This window comes from Microcaecilia unicolor, chromosome 12 (genome assembly GCF_901765095.1).
Source record: "Microcaecilia unicolor chromosome 12, aMicUni1.1, whole genome shotgun sequence".
Classification (NCBI taxonomy): domain Eukaryota; kingdom Metazoa; phylum Chordata; class Amphibia; order Gymnophiona; family Siphonopidae; genus Microcaecilia; species Microcaecilia unicolor.
In genome coordinates this window covers 25,218,930-25,241,527 of record NC_044042.1, presented here as the reverse complement: position 1 = coordinate 25,241,527, position 22,598 = coordinate 25,218,930, and the positions used below count along the sequence as shown (strand labels likewise).

General features: G+C 45.7%; 1 protein-coding gene across 1 annotated transcript in view; it reads left to right on the top strand.

The window, feature by feature from the left end:
* Positions 1–22,267, top strand: part of LOC115482102 (copine-5-like) — a 267,201-nt gene extending 244,934 nt beyond the window's left edge. The window contains exons 15-19 of the mRNA XM_030221668.1: positions 15,725–15,771; positions 17,680–17,861; positions 18,421–18,548; positions 21,938–22,040; positions 22,130–22,267. Of these exons, the coding sequence (XP_030077528.1) occupies positions 15,725–15,771; positions 17,680–17,861; positions 18,421–18,548; positions 21,938–22,040; positions 22,130–22,267 (598 nt within the window). The remainder of the gene's footprint in view (positions 1–15,724; positions 15,772–17,679; positions 17,862–18,420; positions 18,549–21,937; positions 22,041–22,129) is intronic.
* Positions 22,268–22,598: the final 331 nt, after the last annotated feature.

The following is a 22,598-nucleotide window of genomic DNA, read 5'->3' as shown; positions in this document are numbered from 1 at the left end:
TGTTTTTTATTCACGTTAGCAGCGCTCTCTGCTCCTTTCCTGTCCTCCCCTTCCCTCCCCTCCCTGCATTTATTCCTTTACCTTATTCTTCTTTGCCTCTCTACTTTTACTTTTTTTTTTTTCTCACCTGTTGCCTCTCCCCTTTTTCCTGTTAATAAAAGGAAATTGTGACTTTTTTCTCCTCTTTATTTATTTTTGTTACATTTGTACCCTGCGCTTTCCCACTGCAAGGGCCGACTTCTACATGGAATGTTGCTAGTGGAATAGCAACATTCCATGTAGAATCTCAAATAGTAGCAACAGTGGAGGAGTAGCCTAGTGGTTAGGGTGGTGGACTTTGGTCCTGAGGAACTGAGTTCAATTCCCACTTCAGGCACAGGCAGCTCCTTGTGACTCTGGGCAAGTCACTTAACCCTCCATTGCCCCATGTAAGCCGCATTGAGCCTGCCATGAGTGGGAAAGCGCGGGGTACAAATGTAACTAAATAAATAACATAATCAGGAATTAACAAGTGGGTATAAGTAGAGAAACAAGTATTGATACTAGGTACAGGTGAAGGTTCCATAGCAGGTAACATAGTCGAAATTTAAACAAGCAGATATAAGCAAGAACATTGCTGATAATAGGTAAGCGTTGATAGTGGGTAAGGTATAGATGTCGTAGAGTATAACGTCATCGAAGTTCAGATTCTAGCTATATATTAAAAAACATTTCTGATAATAGGTCAGGTTGTGATGTGTTACATTGATCGTAGCTGATCTTATTTATATATATAACAGGGTAACCATGAATTTAATGGCAGCACACACCTTGAGGCCTCTGTGCTGTGAGCAACATTCATGCAGCTTCAACATGTAGAACATTCCACAGGTGGCACCAAGGGGCTTCTGTAGCGGGTCCAGCACAGTTTTTGGATGGCCACATCACCTCAGGCAATAGCAGTGAGCTGCTTCTAAGCACCGAATGTCACCTAAACAACACAAAAAATAGATTACTTATATATCTGGTAGCTTCAGTACAAAAGGGAGTAAACCTACGCTGTACACAAACACTAAAATAACCAGTTGAAAAATGCACACTTACAGTGAACAAAATGGTGCATTTCCCCTCCTTTATGTCTGTTTGGAAACTGGAGTGGAGGAGTGGCCTAGTGGTTAGGGTGGTGGACTTTGGTCCTGGGGAACTGGGGAACTGAGTTCGATTCCCACTTCAGGCACAGGCAGCTCCTTGTGACTCTGGGCAAGTCACTTAACCCTCCATTGCCTGCCACATTGAGCCTGCCATGAGTGGGAAAGTGCGGGGTACAAATGTAACAACAACAACAAAAAAAACAGAGTATCAAAAAACATGGTAAAATAAGAATCACTAGGATGACAGGGATATATGAGGTATGTGTGTCAGGGGTGTAACTATGGAGGGGACTGCCTCCCCCTCCCCCCCCTACACACACACACACTTTGGGCTCAATCTCCCTCCAAAATTGCATTAAACTGAGCATGAGTGGAAGTGCCGGCATCAGTGACTGGAGCACCTGGCAGACTTCCTTGCTGCTCAAGCAGCATAGGTGGAGATTCGGGCCAAGGAACCTCTTTGACTGGCAGGGCTTGGGGATCCCCCGCCAGGTATGATGCAGTTGTGGCGGTGGTGGGGCAGGCAGCAGAGGGAAGAACTGAGAGGAAATATGTGGCCCTCACAGTCCACCCCTGAGTCCCCCCCCCCCCCCCGCAAAAAATCCCAGAGTTCTGGCTATGCGCATGATGTGTGACTGTACCTATTTGTGCATGTGTGTGTGTGTGTGTGTGTGTGTGCACGTGCCTTTGTGTACAGATGAACAAGCAGGTGGAGCCTCCCCTATAGATGCTATCACTTGAGTAAAACACACCTAAAAAGCAAAGGAGCTAACTTTTTAGCTTGGCTTTCAGCTAAGAATGAATGTGTTTCAGAAGTCACAGCCTGTTGACTTATAATGAGATGGTTAGACACTGGAGCTTGTCCTGGGCAGGGGTTAGTAATTAACTGTATCCCTGTTGTATGTACCAGGATGGCTTCTCTCATGCCCTGGGGAGCTGTTTCTAATAGGAACACTCTGTTCACTGACTTGCTCCACAACCAACCATGGTTCTCTCTAATGAAGCCATGGCTTTTAATAAATCACGGAGACCATCTAATGAGAATGGGGCCCCTCCTACCTAGTCTTGTTAATGTCAAGTGTGCAATATTGCAAGAATTTTGGTCCTCAGGGCATACAAGGAGCAAGCCATCCATAACAGTAGCAACTGGGAATGAGACCCATTATTAGTGGGGCTGTCACATCCATCTTGGATCCAATGTTACTTTTGCTGAGGTCAGCAGGAAGATTTATTGACTTGAAAAGAATGTGCTAGACCAGCAGACAGCTCCTGGGGCCAATAACTTCAGTGTAAGCATGATACTTGTGTTTGCTTACAATGGGGACAGCTCGTTCATCTCAAGTGCAACCTGCAGAAACTCTGAACTTTGTTACACCCTGTAGATGTTGCAGGTAGCTGTGGTTTGCTGTCACCTCCATGCTCTCCTTGTAGATCTGGATTTCTTTTTCACTCTTTCTCCCTACATCTGTCACCTGATCTGATTAACCCCAACAGGCTGGCTGGTTCTAATTTTGTCCCCTTATGGTGGAGGATGTAGAGAAGTAGCCTCAGGGCCGGCGGTAGGGGGTGACAAACAGGGCAATTGCCCTGGGTCCCCATACTACAAACCTGCCTCAATCCTAACACACTAGCTGGATAACATGAGAACACCCCTCTCGGCCCTGTCCATTTTGTGGTAGCCTGTTCTCGTGCATTAAAGGGCTTTGCACCCTTTAGCAAAAGGACATCTTAGATTGAAAGCCCTCCAATTAGGGGTGGGCAACTAACAAGTTAACAATGGTATTAATGCTTTAAAAGTTTAACACAGATCATAAATTTTAACACCACTCGATTTTTTAAATGCTGACCCGTCCCACCCTGTCCGCCCGCCCGCGTTTACCTCTGATGTTATTTGTTTCTTCTTCCTCTGTGCTGCCTCAAACTTCTTCTTTACAGGGCAATCGGGCTCTGCAGATGCTTGACTCACACAGTGTAAGAAGTAGTGGAAATCTCGTGGAACTTGAAACTGAGAAACTTCCCCAACTTCCTAAACCGCATGGCTCAAGTATCTGCAGAGCCCGATCTCCGTACAGGGGAAGAGAAGCAGTTTGAGGCAATGCTATAAGTAATGGCTAGAGGGGAGCCATGAGAAACTGGGGGAAGACTGGGTGGGCATGAGAGAAACTGAGTGAAGGCTGAAAAGGGGACATGAGAGAGACTGGGGAATGTTGGGGAGGGGGCATGAGAGAAACTGGGTGAAGGCTGGAGAGGGGACATGAGAGAGACTGGGGAATGTTGGGGAGGGGGCATGAGAGAAACTAGGTGAAGGCTGGGGAGGGGGCATGAAAGAGACTGGGGAATGTTGGGAAGGAGGCACGAGAGAAATTGGGTGAAGGCTGAGGAGGGGGCATGAGAAAGACTGGGAAATGTTGGGGAGGGGGGCATGAGAGAAAGTGGATGAAGGCTGGGGAGGGGGCATGAAAGAGACTGGGGAATGTTGGGAAGGAGGCACGAGAGAAACTGGGTGAAGGCTGGGGAGGGGGCATGAGAGAGACTGGGAAATGTTGGGGAGGGGGCATGAGAGAACTGGGTGAAGGCTGGGGAGGGGGCATGAATGAGATTGGGGAATGTTGGGGAGGAGGCATGAGAGAAACTGGGTGAAGGCTGGGGAGGGGGCATGAGAAAGACTGGGAAATGTTGGGGAGGGGGCATGAGAGAAACTGGGTGAAGGCTGGGGAGGGGGCATGAATGAGACTGGGGAATGTTGGGGAGGGGGCATGAGACAAACTGGGTGAAGGCTGAGGAGGGGGCATGAGAAAGACTGGGGAATGTTGGGGAGGGGGCATGAGAGAAAGTGGGTGAAGGCTGAGGAGGGGGCATGAGAGATACTGTGGAATGTTGGGAAGGGGGCATGAGAGAAACTGGGTGAAGGCTGGGGAGGGGGCATGAGAGAGACTGGGAAATGTTGGGGAGGGGGCATGAGAGAAACTGGGTGAAAGCTGAGGAGGGGGCTTAAGAGAGACTGGGGAATGTTGGGGATGGGGCTTGAGAGAAACTGGGTGAAGGCTGGGGAGGGGGCATGAAAGAGACTGGGGAATGTTGGGGAGGAGGCATGAGAGAAACTGGGTGAAGGCTGAGGAGGGGGCATGAGAAAGACTGGGAAATGTTGGGGAGGGGGCATGAAAGAAAGTGGGTGAAGGCTGGAGAGGGGACATGAGAGAGACTGGGGAATGTTGGGGAGGGGGCATGAGAGAAACTGGGTGAAGGCTGGGGAGGGGGCATGAAAGAGACTGGGGAATGTTGGGGAGGGGGCATGAGACAAACTGGGTGAAGGCTGAGGAGGGGGCATGAGAAAGACTGGGAAATGTTGGGGAGGGGGCATGAGAGAAAGTGGGTGAAGGCTGAGGAGGGGGCATGAGAGATACTGTGGAATGTTGGGAAGGGGGCATGAGAGAAACTGGGTGAAGGCTGGGGAGGGGGCATGAGAGAGACTGGGAAATGTTGGGGAGGGGGCATGAGAGAAACTGGGTGAAAGCTGAGGAGGGGGCTTAAGAGAGACTGGGGAATGTTGGGGAGGGGGCTTGAGAGAAACTGGGTGAAGGCTGGGGAGGGGGCATGAAAGAGACTGGGGAATGTTGGGGAGGAGGCATGAGAGAAACTGGGTGAAGGCTGAGGAGGGGGCATGAGAAAGACTGGGAAATGTTGGGGAGGGGGGCATGAAAGAAAGTGGGTGAAGGCTGGAGAGGGGACATGAGAGAGACTGGGGAATGTTGGGGAGGGGGCATGAGAGAAACTGGGTGAAGGCTGGGGAGGGGGCATGAGAGAGACTGGGAAATGTTGGGGAGGGGGCATGAGTGGGTGAAAGCTGAGGAGGGGCATAAGAGAGACTGGGGAATGTTGGGGAGGGGGGCATGAGGAGAGAAACTGGGTGAAGGCTGGGGAGGGGGCATGAATTTAGTAGTACATATTGTTTGAAACTTTATTTTTTTATTGCCCAAAATACATGCCGTGATTAATCGTGTGATTAACATTTTTAATCACATGATTAGTCATTATTAAAATTTGTATTCATTGCCCACCCCTAGTTAAAGTCAGGCTGGAATCAGTCTGTCAGCCTTGATGTGAGACCGAGGTGGACAAGACAGGCTTTTCTAATACGCAGGAGCTTTGTAACCACTATGAAACCCATTTCCTGATAGCCAATCTATACTTCCAGGCCTGTTTCATTCTACACAAATTCCAAGTCTTGTGAAGTGACTTTTTATCAATTTAAAGCTGATCAGGGTGATTTAAGGGCAATATAAGGTTTAGTTACAGTTTACAATCTTGAGGGTGATTTTGAAAATATTGTTTACCAGGGGTCACTAGTTAGTTACCTGGGTAAAACCATTGGTTCAAAATTGTTCCACTGAAGTGGCTGTTGCACCAGTTACCCTGGATTTCGATAGTAGAATAGTAGATGACGGCAGAGAAAGAGACCTGTATGGTCCATCCAATCTGCCCAACAAGATAAACTCATATGTGCTACTTTATGTGTACACCTGACCTTGATTTGTATCTGCCATTTTCAGGGCACAGACCGTAGAAGTCTGCCCAGCAGTAGCCCCGCCTCCCACCACCGGTGCTGCCACCCAATCTCGGCTAAGCTTCTGAGGATCCATTCCTTTTGAACAGAATTCCGTTACCGTTTTCATCTCCACCACCTCCCACGGGAGGGCATTCCATGCATCCACCACTCTCTCCGTGTAAAACTACTTCCTGACATTTTTCTTGAGTCTGCCCCCCTTCAACCTCATTTCATGTTTTCTAGTTCTACCGCCTTCCCATCTCCGGAAAAAGTTTGTTCGCGGATTAATACCTTTCAAATATTTGAACGTCTGTATCATATCACCCCTGTTTCTCCTTTCCTCCAAGGTATACATGTTCAGATCAGCAAGTCTCTCCTCATATGTCTTGTAACGCAAATCCCATACCATTTTTGTAGGTTTTCTTTGCACCGCTTCAATTCTTTTTATATCCTTAGCAAGATACGGCCTCCAAAACTGAACACAATACTCCAGGTGGGGCCTCACCATTGGTGACTTGTACAGGGGCATCAACACCTCCTTTCTTCTGCTGGTCACACCTCTCTCTATACAGCCTAGCAACCTTCTCGCTACAGCCACCGCATCGTCACACTGTTTCGTCGCCTTCAGATCCTCAGATACTATCACCCCAAGATCCCTCTCCCCGTCTGTACATATCAGACTCTCACCACCTAACACATATGTCTCCCGTGGATTTCTGCTCCCTAAGTGCATCACTTTGCATTTCTTTGCATTGAATTTTAATTGCCAAACCTTAGACCACTCTTCTAGCTTCTGCAGATCCTTTTTCGTATTTTCCACTCCCTCCGGGGTGTCCACTCTGTTACAAATCTTGGTATCATCCGCAAAAAGGCAAACTTTACCTTTTAACCCTTCGGCAATGTCACTCACAAATATATTGAACAGAATCAGCCCCAGCACCAATCCCTGAGGCACTCCACTACTCACCTTTCCCTCATCCAAGTGAATTCCATTAACCACCACCCTCTGGCGTCTGTCCCTCAACCAGTTCCTAATCCAGTTCACCACATTGGGTCCTATCTTCAGCCTGTCAAGTTTATTCAAGAGCCTCCTGTGGGGAACCGTGTCAAAAGCTTTGCTGAAATATAAGTAGATTACGACTATAGCATGTCCTTGATTCCCTCCTCTCAGTACCCTCCTCTCAGTACCCTTCTCCACCACTGCCAACTCCAGGCTCCGCTCATTTTGCCTTGCCTCACCCTATGCCTGGAACAGTCTTCCTGAATCCCTACGCCAAGCCCCATCCCTACCCATCTTCAAATCCTTGCTTATAGCTCACCTCTTCAATGCTGCATTCGGAACCTAACCTTTCGAACATATAGGTTGCCCCAATCTGTCTGACCTATCTGATTAACTGTACATTTGTCTTTTAGATTGTAAGCTCTTCGAGCAGGGACTGTCCTTCCATGTTAAATTGTACAGCGCTGCGTAACCCTAGTAGCGCTTTAGAAATGTTAAGTAGTAGTAGCGATTCAATTCTCTGGTCACCCAGTCAAAGAATTCAATGAGATTCTTTGACTGGGTGGATACTCTGTGAGGGGAGGGGGGTTAGTTCTGAATATATTAAAAAGCCAGATGTGCTGAATGGTTTTCTCCAATTTTTCCTGTAGGGAGAAAATACTTTTGTACGTATGTATTTATTTATTTGTTACATTTGTATCCCACATTTTCCCACCTATTTGCAGGCTCAATGTGGCTTACATAGAACCGTAAAGGCATTCACCAATTCCGGTATGAACAAATACAAAGTAATGTCAAGGTAGAATAAGGTTCGCATGTGACAGACGCGTTAGGGAATCATAGAGAGGAAGAGTTATTTATGTCCATTACGAGCTATAGTTTCGTAGAGAGGAAGAGTATGTGTGTGATTATTGATTTTATTCCTCCTTTTCTGTTTCTTTTTAATTTATGTTTTCATATTGTGTTAACATTGAAATGAAAATGCGCAGTATGAAATGATTAAACTCAAACCGCTAAATTAATCCAATCAAACAGCATCACTTACCAACAGACTAACCCGGAAATCTCAAAATGTTATTCACAATCAAGGGGCCCTTTGACTAAGCTGTGGTAAAAGAGGCCCTCTGCTAGCGATGGCGGCTAAAAAGGCCAAAAAACATAAATGGCCGTACAGTAAGTTCGCACTTGCCACGCGACCATTTCGGGGGGGGGGGGAGCACTTACCCCCACCCAATGAGATGGCAGTAAGGGCTACCACACTAACCCGGCGGTAACCGGGCAGTGCGCGACGCTGGCCGATTACTGCCGGATAAAAATATTTACGCTAGCGCTGGAAATGGAACTACCATTGGCTCCTGCAGTGGGCCAGCGGCAGCTCCAGGTTGCCATGCGGCAACCCTTTAGTAAACGAGCCCCCTAATGAAAAGCCACAAAAGACAAGCATAAAAATTCCCTCACCCTGCCCAGGAACTGGAGAAGACTTTTCCTCTAAGACCAAACCCTGTTGCTGCCCTCAGACTCCAGATTTCAGGTGACAGGTGTACGACCTCTCGAGTACACCTGAGCCCTGACAGGCAAGACATGAACTATATTGCCTGTACCACAGCGCTGCGTCTAGACCAGGTCCCTGCTGCAGACGTGCCACAGTTTACTCTTATTTCCAATATAGATTAATGGGGAAGCTGCCGCTTTCCTCTGGCACTAGAGCCGGGACAGCTGCTCATTGGTCAGGGCTACTCCATGGAAAACAGAAACTCATCGCAGGATGGTTGCCGTCGATATTAAATTCAGTGCCGTGCTAAATGAGGACTGTGACATCGGGGCAGTTGACTTATTGAAAAACAAATCAGTTCTCTGAAATTTCAAACCAGAAAAACAGCATTAAATATTGATTCTAATTAATCTGGCTTATAAAATTAATAAATAATGTTAATAGTTTCTAATATATTTTTAATAGCCTATAAATTCTTAATTGGATCTCATTTTAAGCTGCAGCCTTGAGAGATCCATCAGGCGGTGTGGTGGCAGCTGAGCTCAGGTTTAAGCTTATGAAAAGATCAGGATGTGGACATCAATTTTTAGTGTGTGTTTCTAAACGTGGGTGCCTTTTTATTTTGCTTAAGAATCTTATTTAAGCCTTTTCTTGGCCAGGTATGTGTCACTTTTGAGCAGTTGTATGTAAGAGACTGCATAGATCAACAAATTCTCTCTCTCTAGTGTATAAAACCAGGACGAGGGGGAAGGGGTCAAATTTCCTGGGCCCAATGCCAGCCATCAAAAGAGAATGCTTTGCTGGCCACAGGTCCTTCTTCCTGCCACTTCCTGCCTATGCAAAAACAGGAAGTTACTTCACAGGAGGTGTGAAGCGGTAGGAAGAAGGACCTACAGTCAGCAAAGCACTCTCTCTCTCTCTCTCTCTCGCTCACTGCTGCGGGAGGTTTGGCGGTGGGGTCAACGGCGGAGCCCAGAAGATTATTTGCCCCAGGCCCAGCTTTGTCTCTCGGTGGTCCTGTATAAAACTCCTTTCTCAGAAATTGCCCCTAAATTCAGACTACACCCTTCCTGCTTGATGACAAACTGGTCCCCAGCTGTCTTTACAATCCTTCCTGAGCCTTTGATCCAGCCACTCATTTGATGGAAAGAAAAAGACACCAGTGTACAATTGCAATCTGAAAAATGACATCTCTGAGGATGGCAACAATCAAGCAGGAGGGCCCTTGAAGCACCGTAACAGGTTGAAATTTTCAAGCACTTACGCGGTTGCCCAAAACTACATCTACTTCAGCATTAAGGAGCCAATTCTATAAATTGGTGCTTCATCTAAGAAGCCATCAAAAGTGCCCAAAATTAGGCGTACCTACTTTCAACAGGTTAATGGCTGGCATTAGTGGGGCTGCCCAGGTGCGGCATTCAGTGCTCACAATTGATTGTATTCTATTAGTCGTGTGAGTCGCTTGGCAGCACTCCCATGACACACCCATTCTCCTACCTGGATGTGTTTTTGAATATTGCAGGCTAAGAGGGGCAATTTCGATATGACTTCTAAGTCCAACTTTGGAAGTTTTGCTAAAAACATCCAAAATTCAAGTGGGGAATATAGCAATTTTCAAAACAGAAAAATGTCTTTTTGGGGGGGGGGGGGGAAATATCTATTTGCTAGATGTTTTTGTGCATATATCTTTTTGGTCCATTTTCGGGAAAAAAAAAAGTCTAAGTGAAAAACGCACAAAATCAAGCCATCGGCGTGTAGGAGGAGCCAGGATTATTAGTAGACTGGCCACACAGACATCCCAGGAGAGCAGTGGGACACCCTAGGCAAACTGAATGGGCTGCGTCGCATTTGCCGCGCTGGGAATCACTAGCGCAGCTTAGTAAAAGGGGCCCTGTGTTTTTTACAAGGTCTGCCTTGTTGTTTTGTCTTCCATATTGAATTTGGCGGACTGCCTGCCTTGCTGCTTTTTGACTCTTGCACCAATTGGGAAAGAAGCACATGACCATTAATGAAGAAATACAAATTGAGGCCATTTTACTGCCACACTAAAAGTACTTCCACATGCTAGTCCACTTTTTAGTGTGGCTTAGTAAAAGGGCCTCTTAGTATGACCTTTGAAACTACTTTAGTCTAACCTTTATTAGGAAATTGCCTTAGCAAACCCTTTGTACCATTTCCTTCATTTTGTCTCAAAACTTTAATCACAACCTTTACTTATTTATTTCTTTGCTGCATTTGTACCCCACATTTTCCCACCTATTTGCAGGCTCAATGTGGCTTACACTATGTTGCAAAAGGTATAATCATAAACAGAGTAAAAGGTATGGTCTAATTTAACATATTACTGTGTAAGAAATTAGGTAGATAGGTCAGTAGAATTATTTACATAACACAAAATAAAACAGGTAAGATATAATGACTAATAGTGATAATGTGATTACCATAATCAAATTAGAAGGGATCAATATTAGTTGGTTTAGATATAGAATGGAATCAAGTCATTAAGGAGGATTTTTATTGTAAGTCTCTTCGAACAGGTGCGTCTTCAATAACTTCCGGAAGGTTGTCAAGTTATGCGTTGTTTGCTAAAATGGATCTTAATGGTCACTTCCTGAATGATGTCATTTTGAAAACAGGGATCATCCAGTTTTTATAGCATCTTGCAGTAACACCTGTCAATAATAATAATAATAATAATTTTTTAATAATAGTATATTTGTTTTGGGGTTATTTGGAAAAACGTTGGGGGTCCCGCTTTTTTTCTGGGCACCGTGTACATGAGTTCTTTAATAATTTAGGTGCAAGCACTTACTCCAGCTAAGTGCTTGCGTCTAAAATATAGACGTGTATTTGACCTCTTAAATTAGTATTCTATAAAGAAAATAGACACCTACATTTCTTTATAGAATAAACATCCTTTCATAGAATTACCCTCAAAATGATCAAAGTTATTCTTTGTGATTTGGATTAGCACGGGGGTGAAGCTGAATATTATCAGCAAATTTGAAATCTTCAGCCTTTCACTAGATAACGCATAGGTTCAAGCTGGACTGTACAAATAGCAGGTGTAATGAATCCTTTTTAAAGTGACGTGTATTTTTAAGCAATCCTTGGATGGATAAGATCAATGTAGATCTGCATAGTGTTATCTGTTTAAATGTATGCAGTCTCCCACCACTGAAAATTTACCTCTAACTATTTAAGGCAGAAGTTCTCAACCCTCTTTCGAACACATACAGCTGGTCAGGTTGTCAAGATATCCACAATGACTGTGCATTAGATAGATTTGAGTTTGCATGCACTCCCTCGATTGTATGCAGATTTATGCATAGTCAATCCCCCCGACATTCAAAAATGTTTAACCAGCCAGGAACAGCACCTGGTCAGTTAAATGGCACTTTATTATTTATTTATTATTAGGATTTATTTACCGCCTTTTTGAAGGAATTCACTCAAGGCAGTGTACAGTAAGAATAGATCAAACATGAGCAATAGGCAATTACAGAAGTAAAAATATTTGAACAACAATGCTAAGTATGGCATGGTATACTACTTGCAATGACAATACAATCCAGCTTATAATCGAACGAGAATAACGCCCAAGTTCCGACCTAAATCGGGAGATGGGCGTTCTTCTCACAAAAACAAATAAAGCGGCATAATCGAAAGCCGACCTTTGGACGCTTTCAACTGCACTCCGTCGCGGATGCGGACAAAGTTGACGGGGGAGTGTCGGAGGCGTGGTGAAGGCGGAACTGGGGCGTGGTTATCACCCGAACAGAGATGGGCGCCCTTCGCCGATAATGGATGCGTTTGTAGCTAGAATTTAGGGCACTTTTCCTGGACCCTGTTTTTTGACGAATAAGGCCCCAAAAAGTGCCCTAAATGACCAGATGACCCCCAGAGGGAGTCGGGGATGACCTCCCCTGACTCCCCCAGTGGTCACTAACCCCCTCCCACCACAACAAATGATGTTTCACAACTTTTTACTTTCACCCTCAAATGTCATACCCTCCTCCCAAGCAGCAGTATGCAGGTCCCTGGAGCAGTTGTTAGAGGGTGCAGTGGACGTCAGGCAGGTGGACCCAGGCCCATCCCCCCCCTACCTGTTACAATTGTGCTGCTTAATGCTACTAGTCGTCCAACCCCCCCAAACCCCCTGTACCCACATGTAGGTGCCCCCCTTCACCCCTTAGGGCTATAGTACTGGTGTAGACTTGTGGGCAGTGGGTTTTGAGGGGGATTTGGGGGGCTCAACACCCAAGGGAAGGGTGCTATGCACCTGGGAGCTCTTTTACCTTTTTTTTTGTTTTTGTAAAAGTGCCCCCTAGGGTGCCCGGTTGGTGTCCTGGCATGTGAGGGGGACCAGTGCACTATGAATCCTGGCCCCTCCCACGAACAAATGCCTTGGATGTATTCGTTTTTGAGCTGGGCGCTTTCATTTTCCATTATCGGTGAAAAGCAAAAACGCCCAGCTCACACCTTGGCGAATAAACCATGGGCGTCTATTTTTTTTTTGAACATACGGTTCACTCCGCCCCTTCACGGACCCGTTCTCGGAGATAAACGCCCATGGAGATAGGCGTTTCTGTTCGATTATGCCCCTCAATATGTACTAGAACATTATAATTGGTAGTGAAGGGTAAGGCAAAGTATATTCAATGGAGAATAGCCAGTTATCCCACACTGAATATTTCCAGTTAGCGTCTAGGAGATAACCGACTATATCACATGATATACAGTGGGGGAAATAAGTATTTGATCCCTTGCTGATTTTGTAAGTTTGCCCACTGACAAAGACATGAGCAGCCCATAATTGAAGGGTAGGTTATTGGTAACAGTGAGAGATAGCACATCACAAATTAAATCCGGAAAATCACATTGTGGAAAGTATATGAATTTATTTGCATTCTGCAGAGGGAAATAAGTATTTGATCCCCCACCAACCAGTAAGAGTTCTGGCCCCTACAGACCAGGTAGATGCTCCAAATCAACTCGTTACCTGCATGACAGACAGCTGTCGGCAATGGTCACCTGTATGAAAGACACCTGTCCACAGACTCAGTGAATCAGTCAGACTCTAACCTCTACAAAATGGCCAAGAGCAAGGAGCTGTCTAAGGATGTCAGGGACAAGATCATACACCTGCACAAGGCTGGAATGGGCTACAAAACCATCAGTAAGACGCTGGGTGAGAAGGAGACAACTGTTGGTGCCATAGTAAGAAAATGGAAGAAGTACAAAATGACTGTCAATCGACAAAGATCTGGGGCTCCACGCAAAATCTCACCTCGTGGGGTATCCTTGATCATGAGGAAGGTTAGAAATCAGCCTACAACTACAAGGGGGGAACTTGTCAATGATCTCAAGGCAGCTGGGACCACTGTCACCACGAAAACCATTGGTAACACATTACGACATAACGGATTGCAATCCTGCAGTGCCCGCAAGGTCCCCCTGCTCCGGAAGGCACATGTGACGGCCCGTCTGAAGTTTGCCAGTGAACACCTGGATGATGCCGAGAGTGATTGGGAGAAGGTGCTGTGGTCAGATGAGACAAAAATTGAGCTCTTTGGCATGAACTCAACTCGCCGTGTTTGGAGGAAGAGAAATGCTGCCTATGACCCAAAGAACACCGTCCCCACCGTCAAGCATGGAGGTGGAAATGTTATGTTTTGGGGGTGTTTCTCTGCTAAGGGCACAGGACTACTTCACCGCATCAGTGGGAGAATGGATGGGGCCATGTACCGTACAATTCTGAGTGACAACCTCCTTCCCTCCGCCAGGGCCTTAAAAATGGGTCGTGGCTGGGTCTTCCAGCACGACAATGACCCAAAACATACAGCCAAGGCAACAAAGGAGTGGCTCAGGAAGAAGCACATTAGGGTCATGGAGTGGCCTAGCCAGTCACCAGACCTTAATCCCATTGAAAACTTATGGAGGGAGCTGAAGCTGCGAGTTGCCAAGCGACAGCCCAGAACTCTTAATGATTTAGAGATGATCTGCAAAGAGGAGTGGACCAAAATTCCTCCTGACATGTGTGCAAACCTCATCATCAACTACAGAAGACGTCTGACCGCTGTGCTTGCCAACAAGGGTTTTGCCACCAAGTATTAGGTCTTGTTTGCCAGAGGGATTAAATACTTATTTCCCTCTGCAGAATGCAAATAAATTCATATACTTTCCACAATGTGATTTTCCGGATTTAATTTGTGATGTGCTATCTCTCACTGTTACCAATAACCTACCCTTCAATTATGGGCTGCTCATGTCTTTGTCAGTGGGCAAACTTACAAAATCAGCAAGGGATCAAATACTTATTTCCCCCACTGTAGTTGGCTGTTCCAGAATATTCAATTCATATCCACTATCTTCGAATATCGACTTAGCCGGTTAACTATAAACTGGCTAAAAATAAACCGGATATTCAATGCCGGTCACTAGAAACAGCTCGGCATTGGATAACCAGGCTGACCGCCGACCACAGCAGTTAGCAAGGCTCCCTCCCGCGGTCTGAATATCGGCCCCGTTGTGGATATCCAGAAAACAATACTGGATGGGCGTGTCCTCAGATCTGAGCTGGGATTCAGTACTCGGAGAGGGTAGGAATGAAATAAAAACCAGAAAGAGGATCCTGGTTTTGACATTTACCAGTACAAACACTCATTCTGCTGCTTACATTAAGCTAGAGCAGGCCAACCCACAGGCTCCCAGTCAATATATTAGTAAAGGGCGACTGTATAACTGTCAATAGGGCAAGGCTTGGCTAGTCCTGATTTTGCTCTCATTGCATGCAGAGACATGCAAATTCCACATTTCCTATAAGAAATAGGACCTAAGTCTCCTGGCGGCATAGACTGGTGGGGTTGGGAGGGGGAGGCTCGAGGGAACCAAGGCTGGCTGAGCCTTTCCCTACACATCAAGAGCTATCTAGCTGTATGCAGGGTCGCTGAGAGACTGGGCTGGGCCCAGGGCACTGCCCCCGCCGCCCTCGAGGTCACCGTCGCTGCTGCTCCCCCCTCCACCTCCCCCAAGGTCGCTGCCGCTGCTCCCCCTCCCCCCCCCCCCGAGGTCGCCACCGCTCCCCACCCCTCCACCTGCCCCCCTCCGTCCGCTACTGGGCCAGGCCCCCTGCATTGAAATCACAGTGCCTCTCACCTCTGTGTGAAAGCGCTGCAGGCAGGGCAGCAGATCGCCTGCCTTCGGCCCTCCTTCTCTCCTTGTGTCCCGCCCTCGCGGAAGTTACATCAGACGAGGGCGGGGCACAGGGAGGGAAGGAGGCCCAAAGGGAGGCGATCTGCTGCCCTGCTGCCTGCAGCGCTTTCACACGGAGGTGAGAGGCGCTGTGATTTCAATGCAGGGGGCCCGGCCCGGTGGCAGACGGTTGACGACGGAGGGCGGGTGGAACTGCGGCGCCGGGCCCCCCTTGGAGGCCCGGGGAATTTTGTCCCCCCTGCCCCCCCTCCACCTTCTCGGCGGCCCTGGCTGTATGCTAACCTTATCAAGAAGGATTACTATGACAGCACCTTTATAAATGTTTGCTGTTGTCTTTTCAGGACCCAGATTAACTTCACAGTTGCCATCGACTTTACAGCTTCCAACGGTGAGTGGCATCCCTTGCATGATCCTCTGAGTTTCACGTGATCTGTCTAGGTGCACCCCCTGACTCTTGTCAGCCTGAAAGGCTAATCTAATTATGATTTTGCCTTATTGCATGGTTGAACTTGCAGTCCTGTCTTTCCTAGCAAAATTGACTGGACAACATCTAGGAAAGCAGTAAGGGAAGGTCAAACTGGCTAATCCTTTCAGTGACAGCTGGGTAAGGCTAGCAACTGACTTGATCAGTCTTGCTTTGATTTCCATTGGCTTCATGGAATAACTGTTCTGATTTCTCCAAGGAGACCAGTAATTCCAAGTCTACTTGGACCTACCGTGTCGTTAGTGGCTAATGGGGGCAGGAGCAATTCCCCATACATTCCTGCCCACGGCCGGCTCCTGAGTCAAAATGGCTTCCGGGACTTCCAAAAGTAGTCTCGGCAGCCGTTTTTGAGATTGGAACCCTCATGGGCAGGAGCAATCTTGATATGTCTTAGTGACTTAGTATCTCCTTTTTCTTTCTCTGTGAGTCTTCCAATGTCTGTAATTAGTTGTAAGAGTAAGTAACTATTTATAAACAGGTGATGTTCTGAGAGCAATGAGAGTATTAGTGATCCCTTGCATCTAAGATCCTTCTCAACTGCCAGATATCTTCATTCGCAACTGTACATGTCGCAGAATCTATGGCTTATCCAAAATGACAATTTGCATGTTAGTTAAAACTTTGATGAAACACTTTTGCCATTCTAGAGTTCCATTGGGGAAAAGGGATATATAGGGATGCACCCAGTGGTCAGGTGCATTGGTGAAGGAACTGCTATAATGTCTTCTCCCTAAGATGCTTTGGGGCTTATTTTCAAAACAAATAAAATGTCTAAAAAAAAACATCATAAGGTGGTAGATGGATGTTTTAACACAAATGTCCAAGTTGCGATTTTCGACTTTCCAATTTTCGACGTTTCCTCATTTCAAGGGGGCATTTTTGGGGCAGGATCTAGGTGGCACCAACAGATAGATGTTTTTCTGCAATAATGAAACAAAACAAAAATGTCTAGTGCCAAAATTAAAACCTTTATGGCTAGATCTGTTTCAATCATGATTAAGTGACCAAAAGGTGCCCTCAATTACCACTGGAGGGATTAAGGTATAACACCCTTACTCCCCCAGTGGTCACAAACCCACTCCCTAAGATGTGACAATATATACCAGCTTTAGATATAATGACCATTCTTACAGCAGTAAGCAGGTCCCAGGAGTAGCCTAGTGGTCAGTGCAGTGGACTGTAGAGAAGGGGGCACAGGCCCATATCCCACTGTAACTGGTACGCTTGTGGTGGAACATGAGCCCACCAAAAAGCACCAAATGCCTACTGTACCTACAAATAGGTGACACCTGCAAGCTTGAGAGCTATTGTAGTGGTGTACAGTGAGGGACAGGAGGTGTTTATCAGTTCCTGGGGGGGCTCACCATACAATATAAGGGGGTTATGGTGAGATGTGTACCTGGGACCTTTTATGTGAAGCCAACTGCAATGTCCCCTAGACTGCCCCACTGCTCTGCTGGGATGTCTGTGTGGGCCAGTCTACTAAGAACGATGGCCCCCCAGACACCCCAATGACTGTTTTTTGGGTGTTTTTCTTGAGGACCTTTTTTCCCCAAAATGGTCCCAAAAGAAAAAAATACACTGAGCACAAACCGTCTAAAAAAGGCAATTTTCAAACCAAAGGGATAAACGTTTTTCAGGTTCAAAAATGGCTATGTTCACCATTCGATTTTTGGACATTTAAAATCAGACTTAGACATTTTACTGAAAATACCCCTCTATGTCTAACTCGTGACATTTGGCACTAATGTTACTTTGCTTGGTGAACCCAAGCAGCATTCCTGCCTTTCAATCTGACGCTCTTTCTTACAGGGAACCCTTCGCAGTCAACTTCATTGCACTACATGAACCCCTATCAGATGAATGCATATGCCATGGCGCTAAAGGCAGTCGGTGAGATTATTCAGGACTATGACAGTGACAAGATGTTCCCAGCACTTGGATTTGGAGCCAAAATACCTCCAGATGGACGGGTGTCCCATGAGTTCCCACTGGTATTTACCCTATCTTTTGAGTTGCCAACTGATGTCAGATTATCAAGAGAGATTGATCCAGTTCTGTTTTTACTCCGTTGCTAGCCGGGACTTGTAGTTTTCATTTCTCTGTTGCATTCCATAAGAAATTTCCGGCATCCAGTGGGCTCAGCCTGCCCTGAAAATTTGGAGTCCATTGGTAACTCTACATAGTTTCATTTTCTCTGTTTTTTTCTTTTCACTTCTATCATTTAGACGTGTTTTCTTTCTTTCTTTCTTTCTTTCTTTCTTTCTTTCTTTCTTTCTTTCTTTCTTTCTTTCTTTCTTTTTCTTTCTTTCTTTCTTTCTTTCTTTCCACAATTATCCAAAAACGAGTTTCAGTTCAATGTGGCTTACATTTAACAGTTGTTAGAGATTACATTGATTCAATTACATTTACAAGGTTGTATGATGCTGTGTTTTGTTGTTTTGTTATTTTGGGGATTTATTGTATTTTATTTTACTACTGATCTCTGTGTGTGTTATGGCGATCGGTGAAAGGATTTGATTTGAAGCGCCCCCTTTCTTCCTCTCTTCTCAGAATGGTAACTCAGACGATCCGTACTGCAATGGGATAGAAGGAATCCTGGAAGCATATCACAACAGCCTCAAGACAGTACAGCTTTATGGGCCAACAAACTTTGCACCAGTTGTTAACCATGTCGCCAGGTTAGTAACAAGCAGGGTGTTTTTTTGAGGGGATACTTGGGGTACTGAGTACTGGCACCTTTTCCATTGTCTACTAAAATTGACCCGTGGTCCCCAAGTTTTAATGACAGAGCTCAGGCTCTACACAACAATTCTGCCTTGTCATAGATTCTGTGACTGGTTGCAGGGGGCCTGGCTATTGTGGGGTGGGTCCCTTAGTCTTCACCCCAACCCTGAAGGGTGGTCCGGCATTTGAGTACCGGCACCTTTTTCGCTAGAAAAAATGCACTGGTAACAAGCTTTATTTCATAGTATCTTAGAAATTGTAACAAACAGTTAAGGCTCTGGGCCAATTTCTAAAGTTTTAATCAGGGGCGTAGCCAGACCTCACTGTGGGAGGGGGCCAGATGCTGAGGCTGAGGTTGGGGGCACATTTTGAGTGCTGCCCTGCTGCCCCCCACCGCCACGCCTCGCCTCTCCTCTCCTCCTTGCCGCTTCCCCTCACCGCCTTGTCGCTCCCCCCGCAAAAACAAATACCTTTGCTGGGGGGCTCCCCAACTTCCACCAGCTGAAGCCTTCTTCAGCGCAGGTTTCCAGTGCAGCCGCATTCGCTGCCCTGCTCTTCTTTCTTCTTGCTCCTCCTGTGCACGCTGATGCTCCTTCTCAGTTTCATGTAAAGGAGCGTCAGCGTGCACAGGAGGAGCAAGAAGAAAGAAGAGCAGGGCAGCGAACGCAGCTGCGCCGGAGACCGGCGCTGAAGAAGGCTTCGGCTGGCGGGGGTTGAGGACCCCTGCCAGCCAAACCAGGGGCCTGGATGAAATTTGCAGGGGCCCAGGCCCCCATGTAGCTATGCCCCTGGTTTTAATATCGAAGAGTGGAAGCCTCCAGTGCCTAAAGAAGTCTGATAGGATATAACTAATACCCCTAATATCCCTACAGTACATAACACAGTAGAGGTCAGCAGATAAAGGCCATTTGGCCCTCCAGTCTAAACTGTTCCAATTCTGGTCATCGCACTTCCTTGCCCCTTACCACTGAGTGGTGTGCGAAAGGAGATCTTCCACCTGTCAGCTGCACAAGCTCAACTTCTTGCCAGAGATTTCTACTTATTCTGCTTGTTGTCAGCTGGACCTGTTCCAGGTGTCTTGACACTTTTCCCCTGCTGTACCTCAGGTGGTTGTTCCATTGGCTGTAGGGTACTGCAGACAGCAACTCAAAGAATTCCCAAAATGAGGCACTGCAGGGAGAAGGCATTAATCTCCTGCAAGTGGTTAGATTGTGTGGTTATAGCTAGGACCCCTAGCAGAATGGGAGGCAGGGGAAGAAAAGGAAATAAAAGCGAATGAAATTTAAAAACAAAATGAAACACCAGGACATCTCTAGTGTGTGCCCCCCTACTGATACTGCCCAGCAGAAAGAGGGCAGATTATCCTTTTATGAAATTTTAGGCAAAATAATTTGATCTGTTTCTAAAATTTCCCTCCTTCTACTGAGTAACAACACTGTCCATCTGCCCCAAAAGCAGGGGGCTGCATCAGCTCAGATAACAGTTCTCTGACCCCTTCATTCTTCTCAGCCACTGTAGGTCACTAAAGGGTTTTTTTCACAAAGGTGTGCTAGCGTTTTTAGCACGCTACGAATATATGGGCATCTCTAGTATTTAGCGTATTTTTATTTTTAGCACGCGCTAAAAACACTAATGCGCCTTTGTAAACGGACCCCCTAGAAAATAAAATATAATCACTGTGAAATAATAATCAACCTAGTTGTTCACCCAAGGGCTCTTTGGAAGGAAGAAGTGAGTCTTTGTTTTAACATTTTTATTTTCTGTATTTTGCTATAAAATTATCCTTGGTGATGTAGTGGAGATTTACGTTAATATTAAAACAAAATAATGATGAAGCTCAAAAACGTTTTGCTATAAATATATGAGGAATGACACCTGTCCCTCCCCAAGGCAAGATCATTGTACTGTATTCTGCCTGAGTTTTAGGTTTTCTCTTCTCTTGAAGTCTGCTGGTTTGGGTCATTTAATCTCATGTAAAAAGGACGGTACATCTGGAGGGGAGGGGAGGGGGGGGTGTGATCTCAGTTTAGACTCACTCTGTGCACTGTCATAGATCTCAGAAGGATGATGCCCCAAGGATTTGTTGTGTTGAGGTCAGAGCTGCTCTTTAACCTGCCAGTGGTCTTGGGATTTGAACCCAGATTCTTGTCAGTCTCCAATATCATCGTTGTTTGAATATTTTTTTTACTGCTGTAATTGTCTGTTGGTTATGTTTGACTTATTCTTGCTATGCACCGCCTTAAGTGAATTCCTTCAAAAAGGCAGTAAATAAAGCCTAATAAATAAATAAATATATAAATTCAGAAAGACAGCAGGCTGATCCAAAGCTTTGCATGGACTGTCGAGAAAGCAGAGAGGGACATTCCCGGGGCAGGGTAAATCAGGGAGACCAGCCTGGACTGTGTGCTTTGGAGGACCCCATGATTTGATCCACATAGTCCCTTCCTTTTTCTCGCTTTCCACTGGCAGACAAAAAGCAGCCCTTCTTACCCTTTCTTCTGGCTTCAGTCTCAGAACTGCCAAGGCTCCCGCATCAAGGGAGAGACTCCCACTTTGGAGGTCCACCTCCCACTCAAAATCAGAAAACTCCCATGGAATGTAGGACAACATTGCTGGTTTCATTTGCTCTAGAACCGGACCGAAATAACATATTTAGACTTTATTTCCGTCACATTAATACTCCCTTCCTTGGATCAAAAATTCAAAATTTTCCTGATCTCTCAAGAGATACACAAAAGAGAAAAAATGTGTTTATGTTGATAAAGCAAGACTTTTTTACTTAAATTGTCATGTAGATGTCACATTCTTCTGGAATCCACTAACTATATTTTCTTTGACCCAGGGAAGTTGTTAGAATTTATTTCTAGTAAAGAGTAATGTTGTATTTATCCTGGGTTATAAGCGCTATTAATTGGCTGTGCCAGCTCTAATTCCTTCCATACTATAGATATAATTATTTCTTATAATTTAACTGAGTCTTATATAAGACAATTTCTTAGTTCTTGGATCACTAATTGTGGACTAAATTGTATTCTTTACTGCCTTATTTTGATTTAATCTTATAATTTGTATTTTCCGTATTTCAAGGTTTATGTTTATTGCATAAATGTAAATGTGAAAATTCATAAATAAAAAAAAAGGAATGTAGGAGAATTGGGAGCCTCCACTCATTTATTTCTCTACCTAAAGTAAACTAGCGCCTAAGTAGGCGTCTACTTGGTCTCTTAACCTAGGAACCCTGTTGCAATATTGTCCTGCATATCCAAGCCAGTCTGACCATATTTTGCTTCTGAGATCGTGGTTTAAGGCCCTTCCCCCAACCGTTGTCTCTTCCCTGCATTAGGTATGCTGCTGCTGTCCAGGATGGCTCCCAGTACTTTGTGTTGCTGATTATCACTGATGGGGTGATATCGGATATGGCACAGACGAAAGAGGCAATTGTTAACGTAAGTTCAGCCGAGTTACAGTGTGGACAGAGAGAAGGTCTAAAGTTAAAAGGCAAACTGGTATGGACTTGTAGTTCCAATTTTTACAGGAAAGACAGAGACTACACATGCATAAATGCAATGCACAAAACCATATCTGGATCAACCTGTCAGGGAACAATCATAGAAAGAAGTTAACTACTCTTGAAACAGCAATAGCTGAAATCTTCTGGTTTTGCCTTCTCTAAGGGGATAATTCTAGTTTAGACAGCAGGAATGGTGTTAATATGATGTTTAGTCATTTCCATGCATATGTAAGCTGAAATGTATGTGCCATGATTTGATGCCGTGTACTTTGCCAGTGAGCGTGTGCACAGGCAGAGTGTGGCTGAAGGGCACAGGTCGACATATAATTATAGAATTCTATATCATTACAGGGCTGGTGTAAGTGATCGTGCTTAATGCGCTTGCATTTTCAGCTATTTCTACTAGTATTCTATAAAGCAGAAGTATATCCAGACCTTGGTTTTGGGCATTGGTGGGGGGTGCGTCTAAGTGGAGGGGCACATTTTGCCCGCT